At 58.3% G+C, this 18,708-nt stretch overlaps 8 protein-coding genes across 8 annotated transcripts; 3 read left to right on the plus strand and 5 right to left on the minus strand.

The window, feature by feature from the left end:
- The first annotated feature begins 261 nt into the window (after nucleotides 1-261).
- MYCTH_2302091 (EPL1-like protein) lies at nucleotides 262-2,551 on the plus strand. The gene is made up of 3 exons (XM_003661984.1): nucleotides 262-652; nucleotides 769-1,539; nucleotides 1,596-2,551. Exons 1-3 carry the CDS (start codon nucleotides 506-508, stop codon nucleotides 2,445-2,447), a joined length of 1,770 nt encoding a protein of 589 aa, XP_003662032.1. The 5' UTR covers nucleotides 262-505; the 3' UTR covers nucleotides 2,448-2,551.
- On the minus strand, nucleotides 2,551-3,179 carry MYCTH_2302093 (uncharacterized protein; the record flags this gene model as incomplete). The annotated part of the gene is made up of 1 exon (XM_003661985.1): nucleotides 2,551-3,179. A coding segment is annotated over exon 1 (457 nt), but the record flags the coding sequence as incomplete, so codon positions are not given.
- A 1,117-nt stretch (nucleotides 3,180-4,296) lies between these two features.
- Nucleotides 4,297-5,791, plus strand: MYCTH_2302094 (uncharacterized protein). Its single transcript, XM_003661986.1, has one exon. The coding sequence runs from the start codon at nucleotides 4,587-4,589 to the stop codon at nucleotides 5,667-5,669; it is 1,083 nt and encodes a 360-aa protein (XP_003662034.1). The 5' UTR covers nucleotides 4,297-4,586; the 3' UTR covers nucleotides 5,670-5,791.
- MYCTH_2302095 (carbohydrate-binding module family 48 protein) lies at nucleotides 5,792-7,780 on the minus strand. Its single transcript, XM_003661987.1, has 3 exons — nucleotides 6,739-7,780; nucleotides 6,068-6,647; nucleotides 5,792-5,956 (listed from the first exon to the last, which is right to left on the minus strand). Exons 1-3 carry the CDS (start codon nucleotides 7,506-7,508, stop codon nucleotides 5,915-5,917), a joined length of 1,392 nt encoding a protein of 463 aa, XP_003662035.1. The 5' UTR covers nucleotides 7,509-7,780; the 3' UTR covers nucleotides 5,792-5,914.
- Nucleotides 7,781-7,959: 179 nt separating this feature from the next.
- On the plus strand, nucleotides 7,960-8,781 carry MYCTH_2302098 (uncharacterized protein). The gene is made up of 2 exons (XM_003661988.1): nucleotides 7,960-8,332; nucleotides 8,407-8,781. The coding sequence occupies exons 1-2, from the start codon at nucleotides 8,252-8,254 to the stop codon at nucleotides 8,662-8,664; spliced, it is 339 nt and encodes a 112-aa protein (XP_003662036.1). The 5' UTR covers nucleotides 7,960-8,251; the 3' UTR covers nucleotides 8,665-8,781.
- A 1-nt stretch (nucleotide 8,782) lies between these two features.
- MYCTH_2302100 (uncharacterized protein) lies at nucleotides 8,783-10,420 on the minus strand. Its single transcript, XM_003661989.1, has one exon. The coding sequence runs from the start codon at nucleotides 10,142-10,144 to the stop codon at nucleotides 9,092-9,094; it is 1,053 nt and encodes a 350-aa protein (XP_003662037.1). The 5' UTR covers nucleotides 10,145-10,420; the 3' UTR covers nucleotides 8,783-9,091.
- A 448-nt stretch (nucleotides 10,421-10,868) lies between these two features.
- On the minus strand, nucleotides 10,869-13,091 carry MYCTH_2302102 (uncharacterized protein). The gene is made up of 5 exons (XM_003661990.1): nucleotides 12,790-13,091; nucleotides 12,632-12,712; nucleotides 12,122-12,446; nucleotides 11,133-12,057; nucleotides 10,869-11,047 (listed from the first exon to the last, which is right to left on the minus strand). The coding sequence occupies exons 1-5, from the start codon at nucleotides 12,897-12,899 to the stop codon at nucleotides 10,950-10,952; spliced, it is 1,539 nt and encodes a 512-aa protein (XP_003662038.1). The 5' UTR covers nucleotides 12,900-13,091; the 3' UTR covers nucleotides 10,869-10,949.
- A 2,627-nt stretch (nucleotides 13,092-15,718) lies between these two features.
- Nucleotides 15,719-18,605, minus strand: MYCTH_2302105 (uncharacterized protein). Its single transcript, XM_003661991.1, has one exon. It carries the CDS (start codon nucleotides 18,059-18,061, stop codon nucleotides 15,887-15,889), a length of 2,175 nt encoding a protein of 724 aa, XP_003662039.1. The 5' UTR covers nucleotides 18,062-18,605; the 3' UTR covers nucleotides 15,719-15,886.
- Nucleotides 18,606-18,708: the final 103 nt, after the last annotated feature.

The raw sequence follows: 18,708 nt of genomic DNA on the forward strand, positions 1-18,708 counted from the left end.
CACACGGCTTGCACATTTGACTTGGGCATCAAAATAGTAGCGCATAATGATTTATGACATGTGCAGCAGTCCCATAAATGTGGTAATGGTCCGGGCTTCCAGTCACGATCGAAGCAGGAAACCTTCTGCCTACGGAGCACTGCGCCTAGAAACTTGCTTGTCTGTCTTGGTGCGGCATGAGAGGCGGGAGTGAGTGCTGGGCGCTGTTTGCGTATCGGGCAGGGCCAGATTGTGTGGGGCGCGCCCCCCTTCAGGGGAGAGAAAGGGGACCAATCGCTCGAAACAGCGTCGCTGGAACCTGCCGGGAAACGCAAACTCTGCAGAGGCACCGCAACAACGTCAGTTCATCAAGAGACGGGACTTTGGCCATCAAAACCTCAACCACAACGCCCGTTTTGCATCAAAAAACTCGACAGATCGATCTTGCATGGCATCTTGCATGACATAAGGATTTTATTTTTGGGGTTTCCCCAGGCTATTCGCCAACTTACCTCACCAAGCAGCCATGGCGACCCGCAAGGTCCGATACAAGAAACTGAGCGTGAAAACGCCCCTGGCCGTGCTCAGAGAGGACCAAATCGACCCGGCCGAGTACGAGTCACTCACAAATGAAGCCCAAATCGCGACAGGAGTCGAGCAAGCCGAGGAAAATGTGAGTTGATATCTGCCATCACTCCGTCGAGTCACGTGCACACGCACGTGACTTATCTTTGTCCGAGACACCGCAACAAGATCCAGGAAGGGTTGATACTGACCTTGATCCCTTAGGAATACCATCTCCAGGCTGTCCTCAAGAGCGAAGGGGTCGCCGCCGATAAGGAGATTCCCGTACCGCCTCCTCAGGAGAGTACTTTGAACTATGATGAGCTCTATACTCGCCCCTTCTCCAAGACGTCATCATACATCCGCTTCTCCCAGACTGTGGAGGAATCCATAGGATGTACGTATGATATGACGGAGGAGGATGATGAATTCCTGAAGTCATACAACCAGAAGCGACCACCTTCGGCTCAGCTCTCTGAAGATGACTTTGAGAGGATCATGGAGGTGTATGAGGACACCTCCTATATCAAGGCTCCCTTCGCTTCGATAGACCAGACCATAGTTCCGTACGAGGAGATGCTCCAGGGCTTGCAAGATCTTGACAAGGCAAAGATCATGCCTCACGCCAAGGAGATCTATGAGTATTGGAAATCCCGGCGGCTAGCGCTGAACAATCAGCCCCTTCACCCGACGCTCAAGTTTGAGAGGCATCAGGAAAGCGATGACACCGATCCGTATGTCTGCTTCCGGCGTCGTGAGGTCCGTCAGACGCGGAAAACGCGAGCTCGGGACGTTCAGAGTGCGGATAAGCTCAAGCGCTTGCGGAAGGAACTTGAGGAGGGCCGGCAATTGGTCTTGGCCGCGCACAACCGCGAGCTTCTCAAAGCCGAGATGCTCAAGGCAGATCGCGCCGTTTTTGAGGTCCGAGCCCGACTCAAGGAGCTCAAAGTCCGGTTGGGCATCAAGACCGACGACGAGGACCTCATCAACCAGAAGGTCAGGACCCCGGATTTTGCCCGCCCCCATGTCGCGATTGTGCTGACGCCTCGCAGCCGCAAAAGAGGAAGGCCCCCGAAGCCCCTGCAGTGCAACGGCCACCGCCGCCAACACAGCTCCGTATCGCTGCCAGGGCGGATGGCCGATCTGCCGAGGGCGATCTCTCGCTCCTTGCTGATCGCTTGGCTGAAAAGGAGAATGAGCTCCGTGCCGATATCGAGAAGAAGGTGCAGAGTCATAATGAATGGAATCGCAACCATCTCGACCTCACACGAGGCCCGCTCTCGCCGGTCCATGGGCCAAGACAGGCCCCAAGCTTTAGGCCAGCTAAGACGCAGTATCTGATGACGCCACCAGCGTCTGCGTCGTCTGATTCACTGGAGGATCCCACACCCATGTCTCTGGATAAGCCACAGAATCCCCCGGCGCCGTATAATTTCCGTGGCATAGCCCGGGATGAGGAGTCGAGGAAAAACCCTCCGGCGTATCGCCGTCGGATCGGCCGGCTCAACCGGCTATGGATCGACCGTCGCGGGATGGCCAGTCCGCCGCGCGATGTCAGTGAGGAGGTGCTGGACCGGTGGAAGTACGATCAGTCGTCGGATGACGAGGAATATCCGCCAACCTATGAGGTTGATCCTTTTGACATCAATGCGCTCAGATTCCGCGCTTCAATCCCTCTCCCTCCGTGGATGATGGCTAGGGCGGCGGTCCCGAGCACCCGAATACCATTGCCACCACCTCAACAACCACACCCGCCGCAACAGCTGCAGCAAGCACAGCAAGTGCAGCAAGCGCAGCCGCAAGTGCAGCAACCACCCCCACAGCCACAACCAGCCGTATCGCAGCCGCAGCCGCAGCCGCAGCCGCAGCCACAACCACCGGCTCAAGCCCAGAGTACGTCATAAAGATGGGACTGAAACGGCCGGCCGTTTGTGCTTTCCCCCATGGTTGTAGTCCGCCGCCGAAGTGCGGCCGGACATTGGCAAGAAGAAAACGAAATTCTTGCCCTGTATACCATCAACACTCCGATGACTGCATTTTAGCGATAGGATTCCGGTAGAAGAAGGATCGGGCCGGGCGAGGCGTTTTGGTGGAGGGGTTTCGTGTCGATGATTATGTCAGGCGAAGAAAGCCATGTATATATGATTGCTGATCGTCGGGCAGTGCGCCGTGAGCACCAGCGGCAGCGCTTCTCGGGCTGTGAAAATTTGAGCAACAGCTCTTTGGACGGATTTCTCGCTCTCCCTTGAGTTGCTCAATGTCGGTGAAGAGGTTGCCGTCGCATAGCAAGCTGTCCCTTGTGGAAGTGGCGCCATTTGGCGGTGCTAGAAGCCGTGTTGATTGCCACAGAGTGTTGTGGGAGAACAACCTGGCCCGGCATATTCGAGGCGGCAGGTACACGGCAAGAGAGGGGGAAGTGGCGGTTTTCGGGCGTAACCGGTAAGGCAGGAGTGCGGTGCAGACCTCGTGCATCTCCGACTTCATACCGGTGACGATATGATAAGGTAGCTGAAGACGCATGCCCCTGGCGGTGTGGTGCCAGTGTTCGGTCTTCATGTGCTTCATGCGCTTCATGCGCGGGAAGAAGTTCCCGAAAGTAAAAGTGGGTCTTCCGATCGAATGGTGGCTGCGCTGAGGTGAAGCACCAAAGAGCAGCGGGAAGCGCAGGAAGGCTCACGACGCATGTGCCGGACAAGAGAGAAGTTGGGGAGCCGAGAATCTCCGCATTGCCTTCATCGCCGAAAGCGGAGAGATAATGTGTTTATCCCCATACCATGGCTGACCCCCCGCTGGCGCGCGCGGCGGTGCCGCAGAGTCACCCTGAGACAGGGGATAGATAGGCCTGGGCCTCCGTAGCATCCGTTATCACAACCGGCCCTCTGCTGATTCCTGTGTTTGGGGGCGAGGACAGCCGCCTCCATCACCGGAGTAGACGTCACGCGCTGCCTGTGCCAGGTGCAAGACAGACTTTGCATGTGAGCCGGCTGTCCGTGACGACAGGACGGCTTGCCAGGGTACTAACGGCCGTATGCCTCATGTCCCTTTTGTCAACAGAATCCGACAATCGATGACGCGAGTGGTGATGCCAATTGATTTTTGGTTGGGCTAATGCGGCGTTCCCTGAGAAGACGACACTGAATTAGTCTCTCGAAGCCAGCACCGGAAGAAAGCCCTCCGCCCCTGATCGGACGTCGCTTCGGGTAACATGTTCAGCCAACGGAGCAAGAACGCATAACATACATTGACGGCGTTTACAGGCAAGACTGCGAGCTTCCGATGCTAGTCTTCTCCCGGATCCATGGGTTGCGGGAAGGGCTGGCGTCGGTAGGTCCTGGCATTGGACCCGATGGCTGGCAGCATGAGTGTGCCGCTTCTTGAGGAAATATTTCCGAGGGGTTCGTCTCGAGCTCGCAAAAAAGAGGATTCGGAGCACAGAGCTCGACCGGGAGCTCTATACAGACGGGGTCTATGGTAGGAGAAAGAGATTGACGCAGAGACGAAGGGGAGGAATTGTGTACGGTATTGCTCGTTGAGTGGGGGTGTCTGACGGAAGAATACCTACCTTAGCCCCAAAAGACCGTGCCGCTCCACGATGCGGCTTGGTGGAGCCGAGGCGCCAATCACCGAAAGCAAGTCGGGTGACCTGTGCACGGGTCAGCTTAACAATCGTAAGTTTCGGTACGTATGTAATCCGTAACATTGTATGCCTCTTGAACCCTGGATTTTTAGCAAATTGACCCCTCCCCGTCCCGATGGGAATGCATGCCCCGCTGACGAAATCAGTGGGCAAGACGACCGTACCTTACCCCTCGTTCCCGCAACACCCAGCCCCGAGCCAGCAAATCGATATCAGGTCATCGCGAACGACGCAGGACGCGACGACGCCGCACTCAACACACATACCCAGACTCGCGTTCGAAACCAACATCGTCGTTACGACCTCACCAATAACCCGAAAAGGAGCAGCCCCGTCGACGACCGTTTGTTCAACCCCTCACTCTCACACACGTATACGCACACACACACACACACACACACACAATATGGCTAGCGACATCGCGAGAAAGAAGCGACGTATAGCCCTCGGCTGCGAGGGGTCCGCCAACAAGCTCGGCATCGGCGTGATCCTGCACGAGGGCGACCTGGGGTCGCCCAAGTCGACGGTGCTGTCCAACGTGCGGCACACGTTCGTGTCCCCGCCGGGGACGGGGTTCCTGCCCAAGGACACGGCGCGGCACCACCGGGCCTTCTTCGTGCGCGTCGCGAAGCAGGCGCTGGCCGACGCGGGCGTCGGCCCCGACGAGATCGACTGCGTCTGCTACACGCGGGGGCCGGGGATGGGGGCGCCGCTGACGTCGGTCGCGGTGGCGGCGCGCACGCTCGCGCTGCTCTGGGGCAAGCCGCTCGTGGGGGTCAACCACTGCGTCGGGCACATCGAGATGGGGCGGGCCATCACGGGCGCCGACCACCCCGTGGTGCTGTACGTGTCCGGCGGCAACACGCAGGTGATCGCGTACGCGGAGCAGCGCTACCGCATCTTTGGCGAGACGCTCGACATCGCCGTGGGCAACTGCCTCGACCGTTTCGCGCGCGCGCTCGCCATCAGCAACGACCCGGCCCCGGGGTACAACATCGAGCAGCTGGCCAAGCGAGGGGGCAGGGTGTTGCTGGACCTGCCGTACGCGGTGAAGGGGATGGACTGCTCCTTCAGCGGCATCCTGACGCGCGCGGAGGAGCTGGCGGCGCAGATGAAGGCCGGCGTGGGCAAGGGTCCCGACGGGGAGCCGTTCACGGCGGCAGACCTCTGTTTCAGTCTGCAGGAGACGGTGTTCGCGATGCTGGTGGAGATCACGGAGCGGGCCATGGCGCACGTGGGGAGTAGCCAGGTGCTCATTGTGGGCGGCGTGGGGTGCAATGAGCGGCTCCAGGAGATGATGGGTCTCATGGCGGCCGACCGTGGCGGGAGCGTCTACGCGACGGACGAGCGTTTCTGTATAGACAATGGTATCATGATAGCGCATGCCGGCTTGCTGGCGTACGAGACGGGGTTCAGTACCCCGGTCGAGGATAGCACGTGTACACAGCGATTTAGGACAGACGAGGTGCTCGTCAAATGGAGGAAGTAATATGCTTTCTCATTGAACATCTAACTTAATCGTGACATTGCGCGAGGGACTCTCAAGTCTCCCGCAGCACTTGCTCCATAATAACTCCTAAAAGCCAGGCGTAGCCATGTCGCCGTTGATAAAATCATGCGCTCGTCAAAACCAGATATACCACCAATCCCGGGATAGGCATCACCCGTGTGCTCACAACACTTCTCTGCGTCACTCTAGACCGTGACTTCTTGAAGGCCACTGAAGCTCCAGGTTCATTCTGTCGCTGTGGGCTTGTACATGATCGTCGTAACGTACTGCCGGTTTCGTCAGCCTCGGCATGTGGCAATTGGCGAAAGCCATAAAAAAACAGAAAGAAAAAAGGAAAAAAATAAAAAAGAGGGGGGGGGGCCACTATGAGGACTTACTTTGCTCTTGTATCTCGTCGTTGCCGAAACCGCCAGTACGTTGTTCTTGATACTGCTTGTGGCAAGATGGTTCAGAACCGTGTGGTTCGGTTGGGTCAGGACGCTATTATCGTCCTTTCTCTGCGTGGCCGCATTCAAAATGGGTTTGCTCAGGAACCCCGGAAGACCAGGCGGGCTCGGCAACTTCTCGGTGGCGAGAACCGCATGGTGATACTGGGGGGAATCCTCGGGCTGGTCCAAGTCGAGGAGGTATTTGGGAATTTTTTGCTGGAACTGATCGGCCGGGGGAACTTTCCTGAGCCGCGATGCGGGTACCTGGCCGTCTTTCCCGGCCGGGGCCTCTTCTTCTTGTGCCCGTTGCGGCCGCGCAGTCTTGTCTCTGGTTGCCGCATCCTTGGCCGCCGGGGCGGGCTGCACATCGTCGGGACTGACCTCGATGTAGTTGACCAAGTTGTTACCAAAATCAACCGTGGTGGGGTAATCCGGTGCCGTTTGCATCTGGCCATCGACGAGAAACCGGATATGGTGCGTTCCGGGGAGGATGTTGATCGTGGCCGCAAAGACGCCCGGTTGGCCCTCCCTGCGGTAGACATCTCCGCGTCAGCAACCCAGGGCTCGCCGGGTGTGTGTTGTTGCCTTATCGTCTGGCAGACCAACGCCGCGATACTTACACTGGATGTAACCTGGTCTTGCGGTTCCACTGGAAGATGGTACCCGTGACGTAGACCTTGTCGCCGCCGTGGCGCCATTCCAGCCTCGTCGGAACTGTGGGCCTCGTTTTGTCGACCAGCAGCTCCTCGGCGTCGTCCTCCTCCGGCGCCGAAGTGTCGCTCAGGCTGGACGTGGGGTGGCCGAGTGCAGCATTGTTGAGGCCTTCAACATCGTCGATCGGCTCGGTGATGTCTGTGGGCGCGATGATGGGCGATCCCGGGGTGTGGACCTCCTCTTCGATGGGGAGCGGCAGACGTGGGGGGCGCGTCAGGTACGACACGTCCTGCAAGCTGCTATGCGGCATCGCTGCGGTTTCGTAGCCGTCTTCGGAGCGCGGGGATCGCGGGGATGAGGACTGGATGTTCGAGCTGGGAACGGCTACGGGCTTGGCAGGCGCATGGCAGGGGTCGGCCTTCGCCTGCTTGACCTCGACAGGTTTCGCGGAGCTCGCGGAGCTTGCGGCGGTGGTGGACGAGGAAGCGGTCGAAGAGCCGATGGCTAGGGGCTGCAGCGGCTTTGGCCGGCTGGCCACGCTGCTGTTGCTGCTCGACGGCGGTTGGACAGCGCCCTGAGCCTGGGTGAGCGAGGGTTCTGGCGGGGCAGCAACACGGAGGCCCTGCACCGGAATGGGGTTTTTGTTTTCGCGCCTCACCGGCCGGTCATGCTGCGAGTGTGTCTGTGATGATGATGACTGGCTCGCGGGTTTAGACGTCGAGGGGCTGTTGCCCATTTTTCAATTCACTTGGTGTTCGTCTGATGGGATCTCTCATACACTCCGCGCGGACAGGACAAAATGGAAACAGTGTGCTGAAATGCGAGTGGGGGAGGGGAAAGGGGGGAGGTCTCTGTTTTCTTAGTTCATGGTCTAGATGGTTTGTATGTAAATTGATGGGTGGAAGACTAGGACTTTGGCCAGAGGGATAGACAGGCGCATTTGCAGAGAGCCAGTCTTCAATTCAGGACAGCTGTTTGGTAAGAAGGAAAGAAATGCACGGAGTCCCAGGATGTTTCTGATGAACACGGGGAAAGCCTGTCCTTCTCTCTCTCTTTCCCTCTCTCGATCCGTCAGACGGAATCCCGCCCCCACTCCGAGCTTCTGTGCTCCGTGCCATCCCTGGTACCAAACGCATTCACTGCAGCTCTTGGCTTTTGGCTCTCGGCTCGGTTCGCATCAGCCTCACCTCAATACAGGTAACTAAGGTAATTAACTAGTTACAAGTATCGTTCATATCTTACGTAGTAGTGTACGGATTACACCCACATACACTACAAGTACGCCCCTGTCTCACTGAAAGCCGAATCTTTCAAAAGGCAAGCCAAACTTGGTCGACAACGAAGCCGGTTCTTTGCGCCCATCCTTCTTGCGCTCTCCTTTGCGCTCCCTGGTTCTCTGATAAGTCGCCAAAAGAAAAAAAGAAAAAAAATTACAACATACGCTCTTTTTACCACAAGACACGGCACTGTACATAGACAATGTCGGAGAATTACGTCGCGCCAGCGCAACAGCGTTACCTGCGCGCCTGCATGGTCTGCTCGATAGTCATGACCTACGCTGTAAGTCCGCCCGCCTCCCCTCCCTACCCAGATAGGGGGGCTCTTTCAAGAGACTGACAAAGAGGTTTCGGCAGCGCTTTCGCGACGAAGGCTGCCCGAACTGCGAGGAGTTCCTCCACCTGCAAGGGTCGCCGGACCAGATCGAGAGCTGCACGTCGCAGGTGTTTGAGGGGCTCATCTCGCTGGCCGACCCGGGCAAGTCGTGGGTGGCAAAGTGGCAGCGGCTAGACAAGTACGTGCGCGGCGTGTACGCGACCAAGGTGTCGGGCCAGCTGCCCGATGACGTGCGGACCACCCTCGAGGAAGAGTACCGCATCACGTATATTCCGTAGGTTAACCCCTTCCTTCCTCCCCTTCTCCCCCGCTTCCTCTCTCTTTCCATTGCGCGTTTCGTCTCGTCTTTCTTTCGAGAGGGGCAAAAAGGTCGGGCAGCGTTTCGCTGACAATTCCCGCTAGACGCGACGGCAGCGCGACGGAGGCGGACTAGGCATCAGTTCGGCAGGCTGTCCCGAGGAGCGAAGCTGGCATTGCGCGACGGAGTTTGGGAGTTGGGGTTCACAAAGGGAGAAGAGAAAAAATTTGGGTTTTTGGTAATTCCCAACTAGCATGTTTTATCAACGTTGAAATGCATGATGCTCTCAGAGCTCTGGTATCATAACAAACCCTCCCAAGATACAGTTGAGTCTTCCCCGCCCAAACGCCAATGAATGCTTGCTATACAACCATCCCGACCCCCCCCCCCCCCGCCAAGTCAAAGTATTAGAACCTAGGCCTCTTGTTCGGAGGTCCGCTGCCGGCCTCGCGCGCTCGTTTTTCTTTGCGTTCGAGCTCCTCCTTCATGATCCTCTCCGCCTCGCTCATCTTCTTTGGTTGAGGGGCGATGACCTTCTTGGGCGCGCCGGCAAGGGCATTCTTGAAGACGTTCTTGGGTTGCGGCTTGGCCCCGAGCTTCAAGGACACCGGTTTTGCAGCGGCGTTCGTCTCGGCCGGCTTGACATCCTCTCCCGCCCCCTTGTCCGCCGCCGCCGCCCCCGCCGCCGCATTGCCGGGCCCGTCTGTGGCTTTCGCATCGTCCCCTCCCGAATCCTTCGCGCCCGGCGCGGGGGCCGCGCCCCCATTCTCCGGTGGCGTCGTGCTCTTCCCCGGCGGCTTCACCCCGGCGAAGCTCAGCTTGATCTTCTCTCCCTCCTCCCGCTTCAGCTCCTTTCCCTCACCCTCGTCCGGCCCTTCCCCGTCCGGGCCGAGCAACCCCCTCGCCTCGGCATCCTTGCGGGCCCGCCGGATCTGCTCCCTCAGCATCATCTGCTCCCGCTCCTCGTCGCCCTTGTCCTGCATCTCCTTCCTCCTGACGGCCTCCCTCCGCCGCATGGCCTCGGGCGAGTCGTCGATCCACGCGATGAAGATGCCGTCCTCCTTCTCCTCGGCGCGGACGATGCCCTCGCGCGCAATGTACTTGACAAAGTCGGTCAGCGAGTGCCAGCGGGTGGCGTTGAGGTGGACGTGGTCGCGCCGCGCGATGATCTCCTGGTAGAACTTGTTGGCGTGGATGCTCTTCTCGCCGTGCGCCGTCTTGAGCTGTCTGATGAACTCGTTCAGGAACTGCCGGCTGTACTCGTCCTGAACCGCCTTGAAGTTCTGCCCGGCCTCGAGCGCCCGCCGCATGTGGCTCTCGGACTGGCAGTGCATCTTGAAGGCGTTCTCGTCGCGGCACGCCTTCTCGCAGATCTGGCAGTACCAGCGCAGGCGCGTCAGGCCCTTTTGTTTCATCTTGTTGGAGATGTATTTGGTCGAGCCCGGCTCGGCTTTGCCCATGGTGGATTAAATGAAGTGGCTCGCTGCGCGGAGCCGAGCGAACGACACGATCGGTTTCCGGATGATTTTGTTGACAAGGGGGAAGAGGGGGTGAGGTTGCGACGGGGCAGTGGGAGGGAATTCGATCGGCTTGGTCGGCAGAGAAAAGAAACGAGCCGTGGTGATAGACGGGCAGCTGTCACGATGCGGCTGCGAAAAGGGAAGTGCAAGGTACCGAGTATCCGTAGGACGCAGTAGTAGTTGACAATAATTAGTGGGTCGCTGATCAGAGACTTGGGGGACTGTTGATGTTATCAATCAACTTAGCCGCCACCGTGATTGGCAGCAATTCAACCCTAACCCTGTATTGAGAGAGTGGTCTGGGCCCCGATCCCTAGAGTAAGATGCTCGGAGAATCAGGTTGCATGCGCGTGTAATGTGTTGCTGCTATGATAAGGGTCTCGTCTATTCAGAAAATCCGGAATGAGAGAATCTACCTATATACAATTCGAAATGTATGCAACATGCCATGCGGTGAGTATTTCGAGCCCCCGCTCTCTAGATTCCGCCTTCTTTCCATACCACGCCCGCTTGAAAAAAAAAAAAAAAAGGAAGCAAATGCCCTTTTCCCGCCGCAATTGGATCCCACAATGTCCTTGCTGTAAGAATTCTATGCCAACTCAGGAAAAAAAATCCCTTCCTGCAACGACCGACGTGGAATGGAGCAATATCTCCTTCCGTGCAAGCCGTTTGGCGGCGACCCAAGCAGGGCGACCGCAAAGCCTGCCTCATCTATTCCAGGTTTTCTTTCTTGTTCTTTTACTTTTTACTCGAGGAAGGTAAAGAGATTCGTGTGCAGGATGTTCATAGCCCTCTCTGCATCACGAGCGTCGATGACGCACGAGATATTGATCTCACTGGCGCCTAAACACATAGGAAAAAAAAAAAAAAAAGAGTTAGCATGTCACCCCAGGTGCTGGGCATCTGTAGCGGTGCAACTACAACGTACCTTGGGAGATCATCTCCAAGTTAATCTGGTGCTGGCCTAGCGTCGAGAACATCTTGCCGGCAATGCCGACCATGTTCTTCATCTCGGCGCCGACCAGGCTGAGGATGGTCATGTCGTGCAGCACGCTGACCTCGCCGCACTCGGCGCGGAGCTGCTCGACCGCCTTGTCGAAGTTTCCAAACTCGGAGCTGGCGGTATGGACGGCGATCGAGACGTGCACCTCGCTGGTGGAGATGAGGTCGACCGAGATGCGCTGCTGGCTGAGGATGGAGAAGACGCGGGCCAGGAACATGTGCGCTATAGCTCGTTTATTGGAGTGGATGTTGATGATGGAGATCTTGTCCTTGACGGTGACGGCGGTCGGCCGCTTCGGCTTCTTCCGCAATGCTGGGTCCGACGGCTGTCGGGCCCGCTGGATGCGCTGGTCTGCGGCCAGCAGGGGATCCGGCTTCACGATGGTGCCCTCGCCCCGGGGGTTCTTGACGTTCTTGATGCGGATCGGGATCGGAGGGACCGCCTTGATGACCTGGTCCATGGTCAGGTGGTGAATCACCTCGGAACCGTAAAAGGTCAGCTCTGAAGCCTCGGCAGGCGTGATGGACGGGATGAGCCTGGCTGTCGGGACCTTGGTAGGGTCGGCGGTGAAGATGCCGTCCACTTCCTTCCAGATCTGCAGCTCCTCGGCCTTCAACCCCACCGCCACCAGAGACGCACACAGATCTGTATAACCGCGGCCAATGTCACCGTCCAATAGGCTTCCGGGGACGTTGCCAAAGAAGCCGGTCACTACGGGCACCCTGTCCTCGCAGACCATGACCTTCTTGCAAATAATCTCGGAGACGTGCTTGTAAAAGCTGGCATCCAGACGGCCCGGGCTGTCGTTGTGCATGATATCGGCCAAGTCAATGTATTGAGCGTCCACCCCCTATTGATTTTGGCGCCCGGGAGTTAGCATCATGACTAGGCGAAGGTTGTTGGAAACAACGCACCCTGTCTTTTAGGAGACATGTCATGAACCTGCAACTCAGCTTCTCGCCGAAACTGACGACCCTGTCCTTGGCCCGGGAGTTGATCTCGAGGTTGAATCTTCTCGCGGCCTCGAGATAGTCAACCAGGAGATGGCATTCCATCTCAGTGTCCGCCTTGAGGAGGGAGCTCAACTGCGGGTCCCGGATGAAGGAGTCGGCGGCAGCAACGTGGTCGAGGCGGATCTCGTGCACAATGTGCTTGGCCTCTCCCAACAACTCATCCTGAGCATCGTGATCACTAGCAGCGGCCGTGATTGCTCGCAGCTTGTTATACACCTCGAGGAGCCTGCAGAAACCGGTCACGCAGTCAGTCACCCGACGGTTGGCGGAATTGATCTTCAGAGAGAAGAGAAAGAGGGAGGGGAGGCGGTTTGGGAGTCGTGGGAATAGCAAGGCTTGGTTGCCCCCGGTGGTACGTTGAGGGTGGTTGGAAAGGCGGGACGGTAGGTGAAGCACAAGGGAATGACCCACCTGCTCGTGGTGCCCGTCGCCTTTTTGCCGGTGCTCCGCGCCGAACACACGACTACCACCCTGTGATTCTCGACATAATTCCTGCGCGCCCTGGGGTCAGCTCGTTCTTGTTGGAGTCCCCTCAGCCGGGGAATCAACAAAGGACAAAATGTTGGTACCTGACGATATCCTCCGCGATCTTGTCGGGGAACTTGCCCACGCTTGTGCCTCCGAACTTCTGGACAACCCAACCGCGGTCGCTGCGGTTCTTCAACGGCGGGCAGGCCATCTCCGGGTTATTCACAGACAACGGTGGACTCATTGGCTCGGATGGGTGAAAAGCCGTTGGTTTGGACGGAGTACGGCGGGAAAGGGTAAGGAGGAAGGGATATGAAAAGTGGCCGATGTGATGCGGCGGGTAGCGGTTCGTATAGGAGAGAGCAGAATGAGATAGGATGAGAGGGTCCAATGCTTCCTATGTTCCCTCCCGCAAGAGAACAATGGCTGCCGTCGGATGATGTCGATAGTCGAGGTCGCAATGGGTTTCGGTTGGACGACGAAGTAAACTAGACAAACCGGGGCAGGGTGCTCCCCTTTTCAAGACGGCAGTTGCAGAACGAGACAGGGCCAATTCCTCGGAATCAAGGGGCCCGACTGCCCATGCAAGCACACCGAACAAGGCTCGGTCTGGCAACGACGGTGTTTCCCTCTTTGAGACGAGACGCAGGTCGTGGCAGCGGGATGTTGTTCAAGAAGAGAGTGAATTTCGCGAGTGTGTTGGTGGGGGGAGCGAGTCGGCGGGCGGCCGTCTCAAGCCACTGACAAGCCAGAATGGAGGGGTACCGAGGGTGTTGCGTGGGGAAAGAAGAGGCGCGCAAAGCAACGAAATAGCCGCAGTGTAGGGAGGGACTGGAAAACGAGAACGAGTCTACCAGGCGTGTGTCTGGTGTCTGTTGAAGGCACCAAGACCCCCAATATACTAACCCACCCGAGCCCGCTCGCCTTTGTTCGAGTCACCCAATGCCCAAATCGCCTAAACCGGAGGCAAGGTTTTCCACTCAGACTTGCTCATCGCCAGATCCCTGTCTGTGTTGCAATGGTGGGGCAGGGTGCGGTGGTGGGGCTCGACCTCGGACTTGCACGCCACTGTGGAGTGCATGACACGGGTGGTGGTACACTACTGTACCTACCTTATGTGCGGATTACTACTTGGACTCTATAATTTGCACATACGTACCAGCGTAAGGTAGGTACCTACCTGTTAGCTCCTGTCGGGTTTTCCGTACACTACACTGGTTTGCATGGTTTGCACGCTACAGAGTCCCCTACCCTTCGTAGGGACGGACCACACCCGGGCGCCGAGGCCCGTCACTTGCAGTAGTAACTAGTGTACTGCTCACATATGTTAGCAGACTCGGAAACAACGGTAGACGCGGAGCCTCCATCACTTTCCACCATGACCGCTTAACCCACGTCTCATGTTTCTTTTTAAGAGAAAGCATTTGTATGCCTCGTAAGGAAAGTTGGTCCCATTGGTGAGACCCTGCAGTGACTCAAGCTCAAACGGCCTCGAAGTCCCCTGGCCTGTGCGACCCTGGCGGGATGGATCTGAAGTCGGGGGCGGGTAGGGTAGCAGCAACCCGCAGCCCCGAGAAACTAGCGCTTCTTCCGAGAAACGTGCTTCTGACGATATTACTCCGTAGTACCTTGAAAAATACCTAACTATCCGTATAGCCGACGGGTCGCGATTTACAGCACTTGATCCTGTAAGCAGTATGTATGTACAGCACAGTTCCTGTTCTTTTTTGACGGCCACTCAACGACCTCGACAGAAGCGCGCTCATTTAAAAGTTAGAAAAAGAATTTGATTTTCAGTTATGAAATGGCAAGAAAAAAAAAGAAAACAAAACTGCCAAGCGTCACTACTCGGTAAAGCGCAGCCCATGCTCACCGAACCTCCCTTTCCCCCGTCCCTCTTTCCGTTTTCCAAACCGGTCCTTGACCTTTGCACTCCCGCTGCATCACCGAGCCACGCACACACACACATACACACACAGAATGCGGGATGTTTTTCGCGTGCGCCCTGCCTCCGCGCGGGTAGACAACCCCGCCAAGCCACACCGCCCCAACCCGGTGCTCCCCCATAGGTGGGAGATGCTCCGTTCTCACATGGCAGTGGGACAACCTACTCGTACATACACATTTACCTTGCGATGCCGACGGGGGAAGCTGAATCCCCCCCCCCCGTTCTCCCCCTATTCCGACCATGCCTACCGAGGTCGGGAGGTCGCGAGGTCGCGTGCCCCGAGCAGGAAAGGAGCGAGTATACGGAGTAGTGTAATCTGCAAGCACCGGCTTGAAACCACATAACAAAACTGGATACTCGCCCTTCCCGCGCTCCCCGGGATTTGTCCCGTCATCACGGCCCCGCAGGCACATTAATTAGGTAACCCCCTCTCTTGGATCTGTCTTGGAGCTTGATCCCACGCATTCATATAACTTGGCATTTGCTTTTTTTTTTTTTTTTTTTTTTTTTTTTGGGGGGGGGGGTTACGAGGTGGTGGCTGAATTGAAATTGACAAGCCGGACATGGCGAGGTGTTGGAACTCAGCTACCAATACGGAGTACAAATAGTATGCTAGGGCGGACGCGCAGACATTTATGTCTGATTGCATATGCATTACATACATGTATGTACAGTACAGTAGGGGTCGACAGTGGCCCTGCAATGGCGCGCCCGAATGTTGTGTTTCTGTAAGATGGTTATGTGACTTGGCCACTTATTCTCCTCCCAAAGCCCCAGGGGTAGGGCAGCCAGCCTTTCAAGGACAAGAGCTTGAGAAAAAAAAAAAAAAAAAAACCTCTCTGGTTGCTTGTCCAACGCCATATACCTCCGTTTTCCCTGTTCGAGTGGGGATTCTTCACCCTCGAAGGAGATGAGACTCTATATGTACAACACATACCGACGAAATGACAAAGCCACCTCACCCCGCCATGCGCCCATGTGTACAGCTCTAGACTGCCCAGTTGCCCAGAGAGAGAAAACAAGCCGCCAAAACGGCGAGTAGATGGGCGAGCTCGGTAACGGGAATGGAAAGTCCACGACGTCGAGATCGAGACAACCCCCCCAGTCGTACTATACTTTTTTTTTTCTTCCCTCTTCTTCAAATCGAGATGACGGGCATTGCTAACCCACCCGCCCTCAAGGGCAACAACACCAGGCGGCTGAAGATCCGGGCTTGATTCCACAAAGACCGTTACGCTTCCTCAAGCCCTCTATTCTTCCCGCTTCGCTTCCTCCTCCTCCTCCTTCTTCTTCTTCTCTTTTTCTTCGGCCGACTCCCTCTCACTCCCCTCTTCCTCCTCTTCCTCCTCCTCCTCCTCCTCACGGCGGCGCAACTCTTCCTCGATCTCCTCCCTCTCCAAGATCCTGCCCCCGGCACTCGGAGGCCTGTGTTCCGGCGGGGCGTCGCCGCCGCTCAGCTGCCACTCCATCAGCTTGCTGAAGGCGCTGTTCTTGTCCGCGCTGAGCTCCGCGTAGCTGCCGACCTCGGCGACGGTGCCCTCGCTGGAGAGGACGATGATGCGGTCGGAGCGCTTGATGGTCGAGAGGCGGTGGGCGATGGAGATGGTGGTGCGGCGGCGGCCCTGGAGGAGGGCGGCGAGCGCGGCGTTGACGAGCGTCTCGGACTCGGCGTCGAGCGCCGACGTCGCCTCGTCCAGCAGCAGGATGTCCGGGTCCTTGAGGAGCGCCCGCGCGATCGCGATGCGCTGCTTCTGCCCGCCCGACAGCTGCGCCCCGCGCGGCCCGACCTGCGTCTCGAGCCCGTCCGGGAAGTCGCTGATGAAGCCGCAGTTGGCCTTCTTGGCCGCCGCCACGATCTCGGCCCGGCTGGCCTCGGGCTTGCCGTACGCGATGTTCTCGGCGATGGTGCCCGAGAAGAGGACGGGCTCCTGCGCCACCATGCCGATGCGCCGCCGGAGCGACTTGACGTTCATCTTGGAGATGTCGACGCCGTTGATCGTGATGGTCCCGCTGGTCGGGTTGTAGAAGCGCAGGAGCAGCGAGGCCACGGTCGACTTGCCGCCGCCCGAGGGCCCCACGATGCAGACGTTGGCCCCCGACGGGATCTCGAAGTCGAGGTCGCTGAAGATGGTCACCGCCGGCCGCGTCGGGTAGGCGAAGCTGACGTTGGAGAACTTGATGGGGCCCTGAGCCGAGGCTACCTTCATGCCCGTGGTCTGGTGGATCGTCGGCTTGCGGTCCTGGAGCTCGAACAGACGGCTGGCGGCGCCCACCCCCTTCATAAGTTCCGAGTAGAACCCGCTGAGCCCGAAGAGGCTGGAGCCCGCAAAGACGGTGTACATCATGAACGAGGTCAGGTCGCCGACCGACATGGACCCGGACCGGACGAGGTTGCCTCCCACGATCAGCATGGCCAGGACGGTCATGTTGCCGCCCCAGCTGGTCGAGGCGAAGAAGGTGCCCGAGATGAAGGCCTCCTTCCGGCCGAGCGAGAAGACCTTCCTGACCTGGTTGCTGTACCGGTGGATCTCCTGGACCTCGCCGGCGAAGGCCTGGCTCGTCTTGACGTTGCCCAGCCGCTCTTCGGCGATCTTGCTCATGGTGCCGAGGTTCTTCTGGATCTGCCTGCTCAGCTGCCGGATGCTGCGCCCGTACAGGAACGCGCCGATGGCCATCGGCGGCACCATGACGAAGATGACGGACGTCAGCTTCGGGCTCAGCCAGGCCATCATGACGAAGCCGGCCGCGCCGCTGACCAGCGCCCGCAGGCCGTCGGACAGGTTCTGCGTGATGCTCTTGCCGACGACGACCGTGTCCGAGCTCAGGCGCGAGATCAGGTCGCCGACCCTATTGGCGTCGAAGAACTCGGCGTCCTGCACGTACGTGCGGCGGTACAGCTGGGTGCGCAGCCGCGCCACGACGCGCTCGCCCACGATGCGGAGCAGTATTATGCGCCCAAAGTTGGCCGACGCGCCGATGGTCAGGACCGCAGCTAGGCCGTAGAAGAACTGCCGAAGGGTGACTCCGAAGATCTTGGCTTCGTCGATCGAGCCCTGGGTGGAGATATCCATGATCCTGCCCACGGAGAAGGGGATCGACATGGTGACGGCCGAGGAGATGAGGAGCAGGACAAAGGCGGCACTCAACCACTTGATCTCGGGCCGGGCGATCTTGATGAGCCTCCAGACTTCGGACAAGCCGGGCTTGCCCCGCGCGCCAACGCCTTCCTTAGAGAGCCGCGCGCTCATGTTGATCTGGGCCGCCTTGGCCGCCTTCTCGCTCCTGTGGAAGTCGCGGGCTTCGAGAGGCTCGGCGCCAACCTCCTCCTCTTTCGGATCCGTCGTAGCTGGGGCGTTTTTATTGCCGGCTGTGACTCCTACTCCCCTCAAGCCCCCTTTCTCCTGCTGGAGAGTCGAGCGCGTCATCGAGAGGTATCGAAGCGCGCTGGCCGGCGACGCCCATCTGGGCTGTCCCAGCCATTGCCGGGGCCCGGCAGGCAGACACGACGTAGTGCTCGCGGGGGCGGTGGACGCCGGCGTCCGGGGTATCGAAGGGGTCTTCGGGGCCCCGAAACCGGAAGAGAAAGTGCGGGTGGTCGGTCGGCATGTGATGGCGAGGGTCGTGGCGGGGAGAGGAACAACAGCGGCTACGGCGGCCGCTGGTATGCTCGCATGGCCGAGGCCGCGTTCGAGGCCGCGTTGCGGGAGCAGCGTGGCGCGGCGCATCGCCACAGCTGCCGCTCCCGAGACCATGACGATCTATATCGCTGCTTGTCGCACTGTCGCAGACTCGGGTTATATTTTTCTTTTGGCGAGCTATTTCGGGATGCGGAATGCTCGGAGGGTTGTCATGTCGCTGTTGCGCAGGTCAATGCATAAATTGTCCGGAAACCCATGCCAGCGCCGTGATGTGTGCTCGTCGCCGGAAAGCAATGGAAGAGAGTGAGTGTGAAACGCGCCCAGAGAGAAAAATCACCGGTCCGAGCCATGAAGGTCCGCCGGAGCTTCGGCCAAGGCACTGATCTCTGGACCCGCCTTGTTCTGGGCGAATCGGGAACCCTTTCAGGTGCAAA

This window comes from Thermothelomyces thermophilus, chromosome 2 (assembly GCF_000226095.1).
Source record: "Thermothelomyces thermophilus ATCC 42464 chromosome 2, complete sequence".
NCBI lineage: Eukaryota > Fungi > Ascomycota > Sordariomycetes > Sordariales > Chaetomiaceae > Thermothelomyces > Thermothelomyces thermophilus.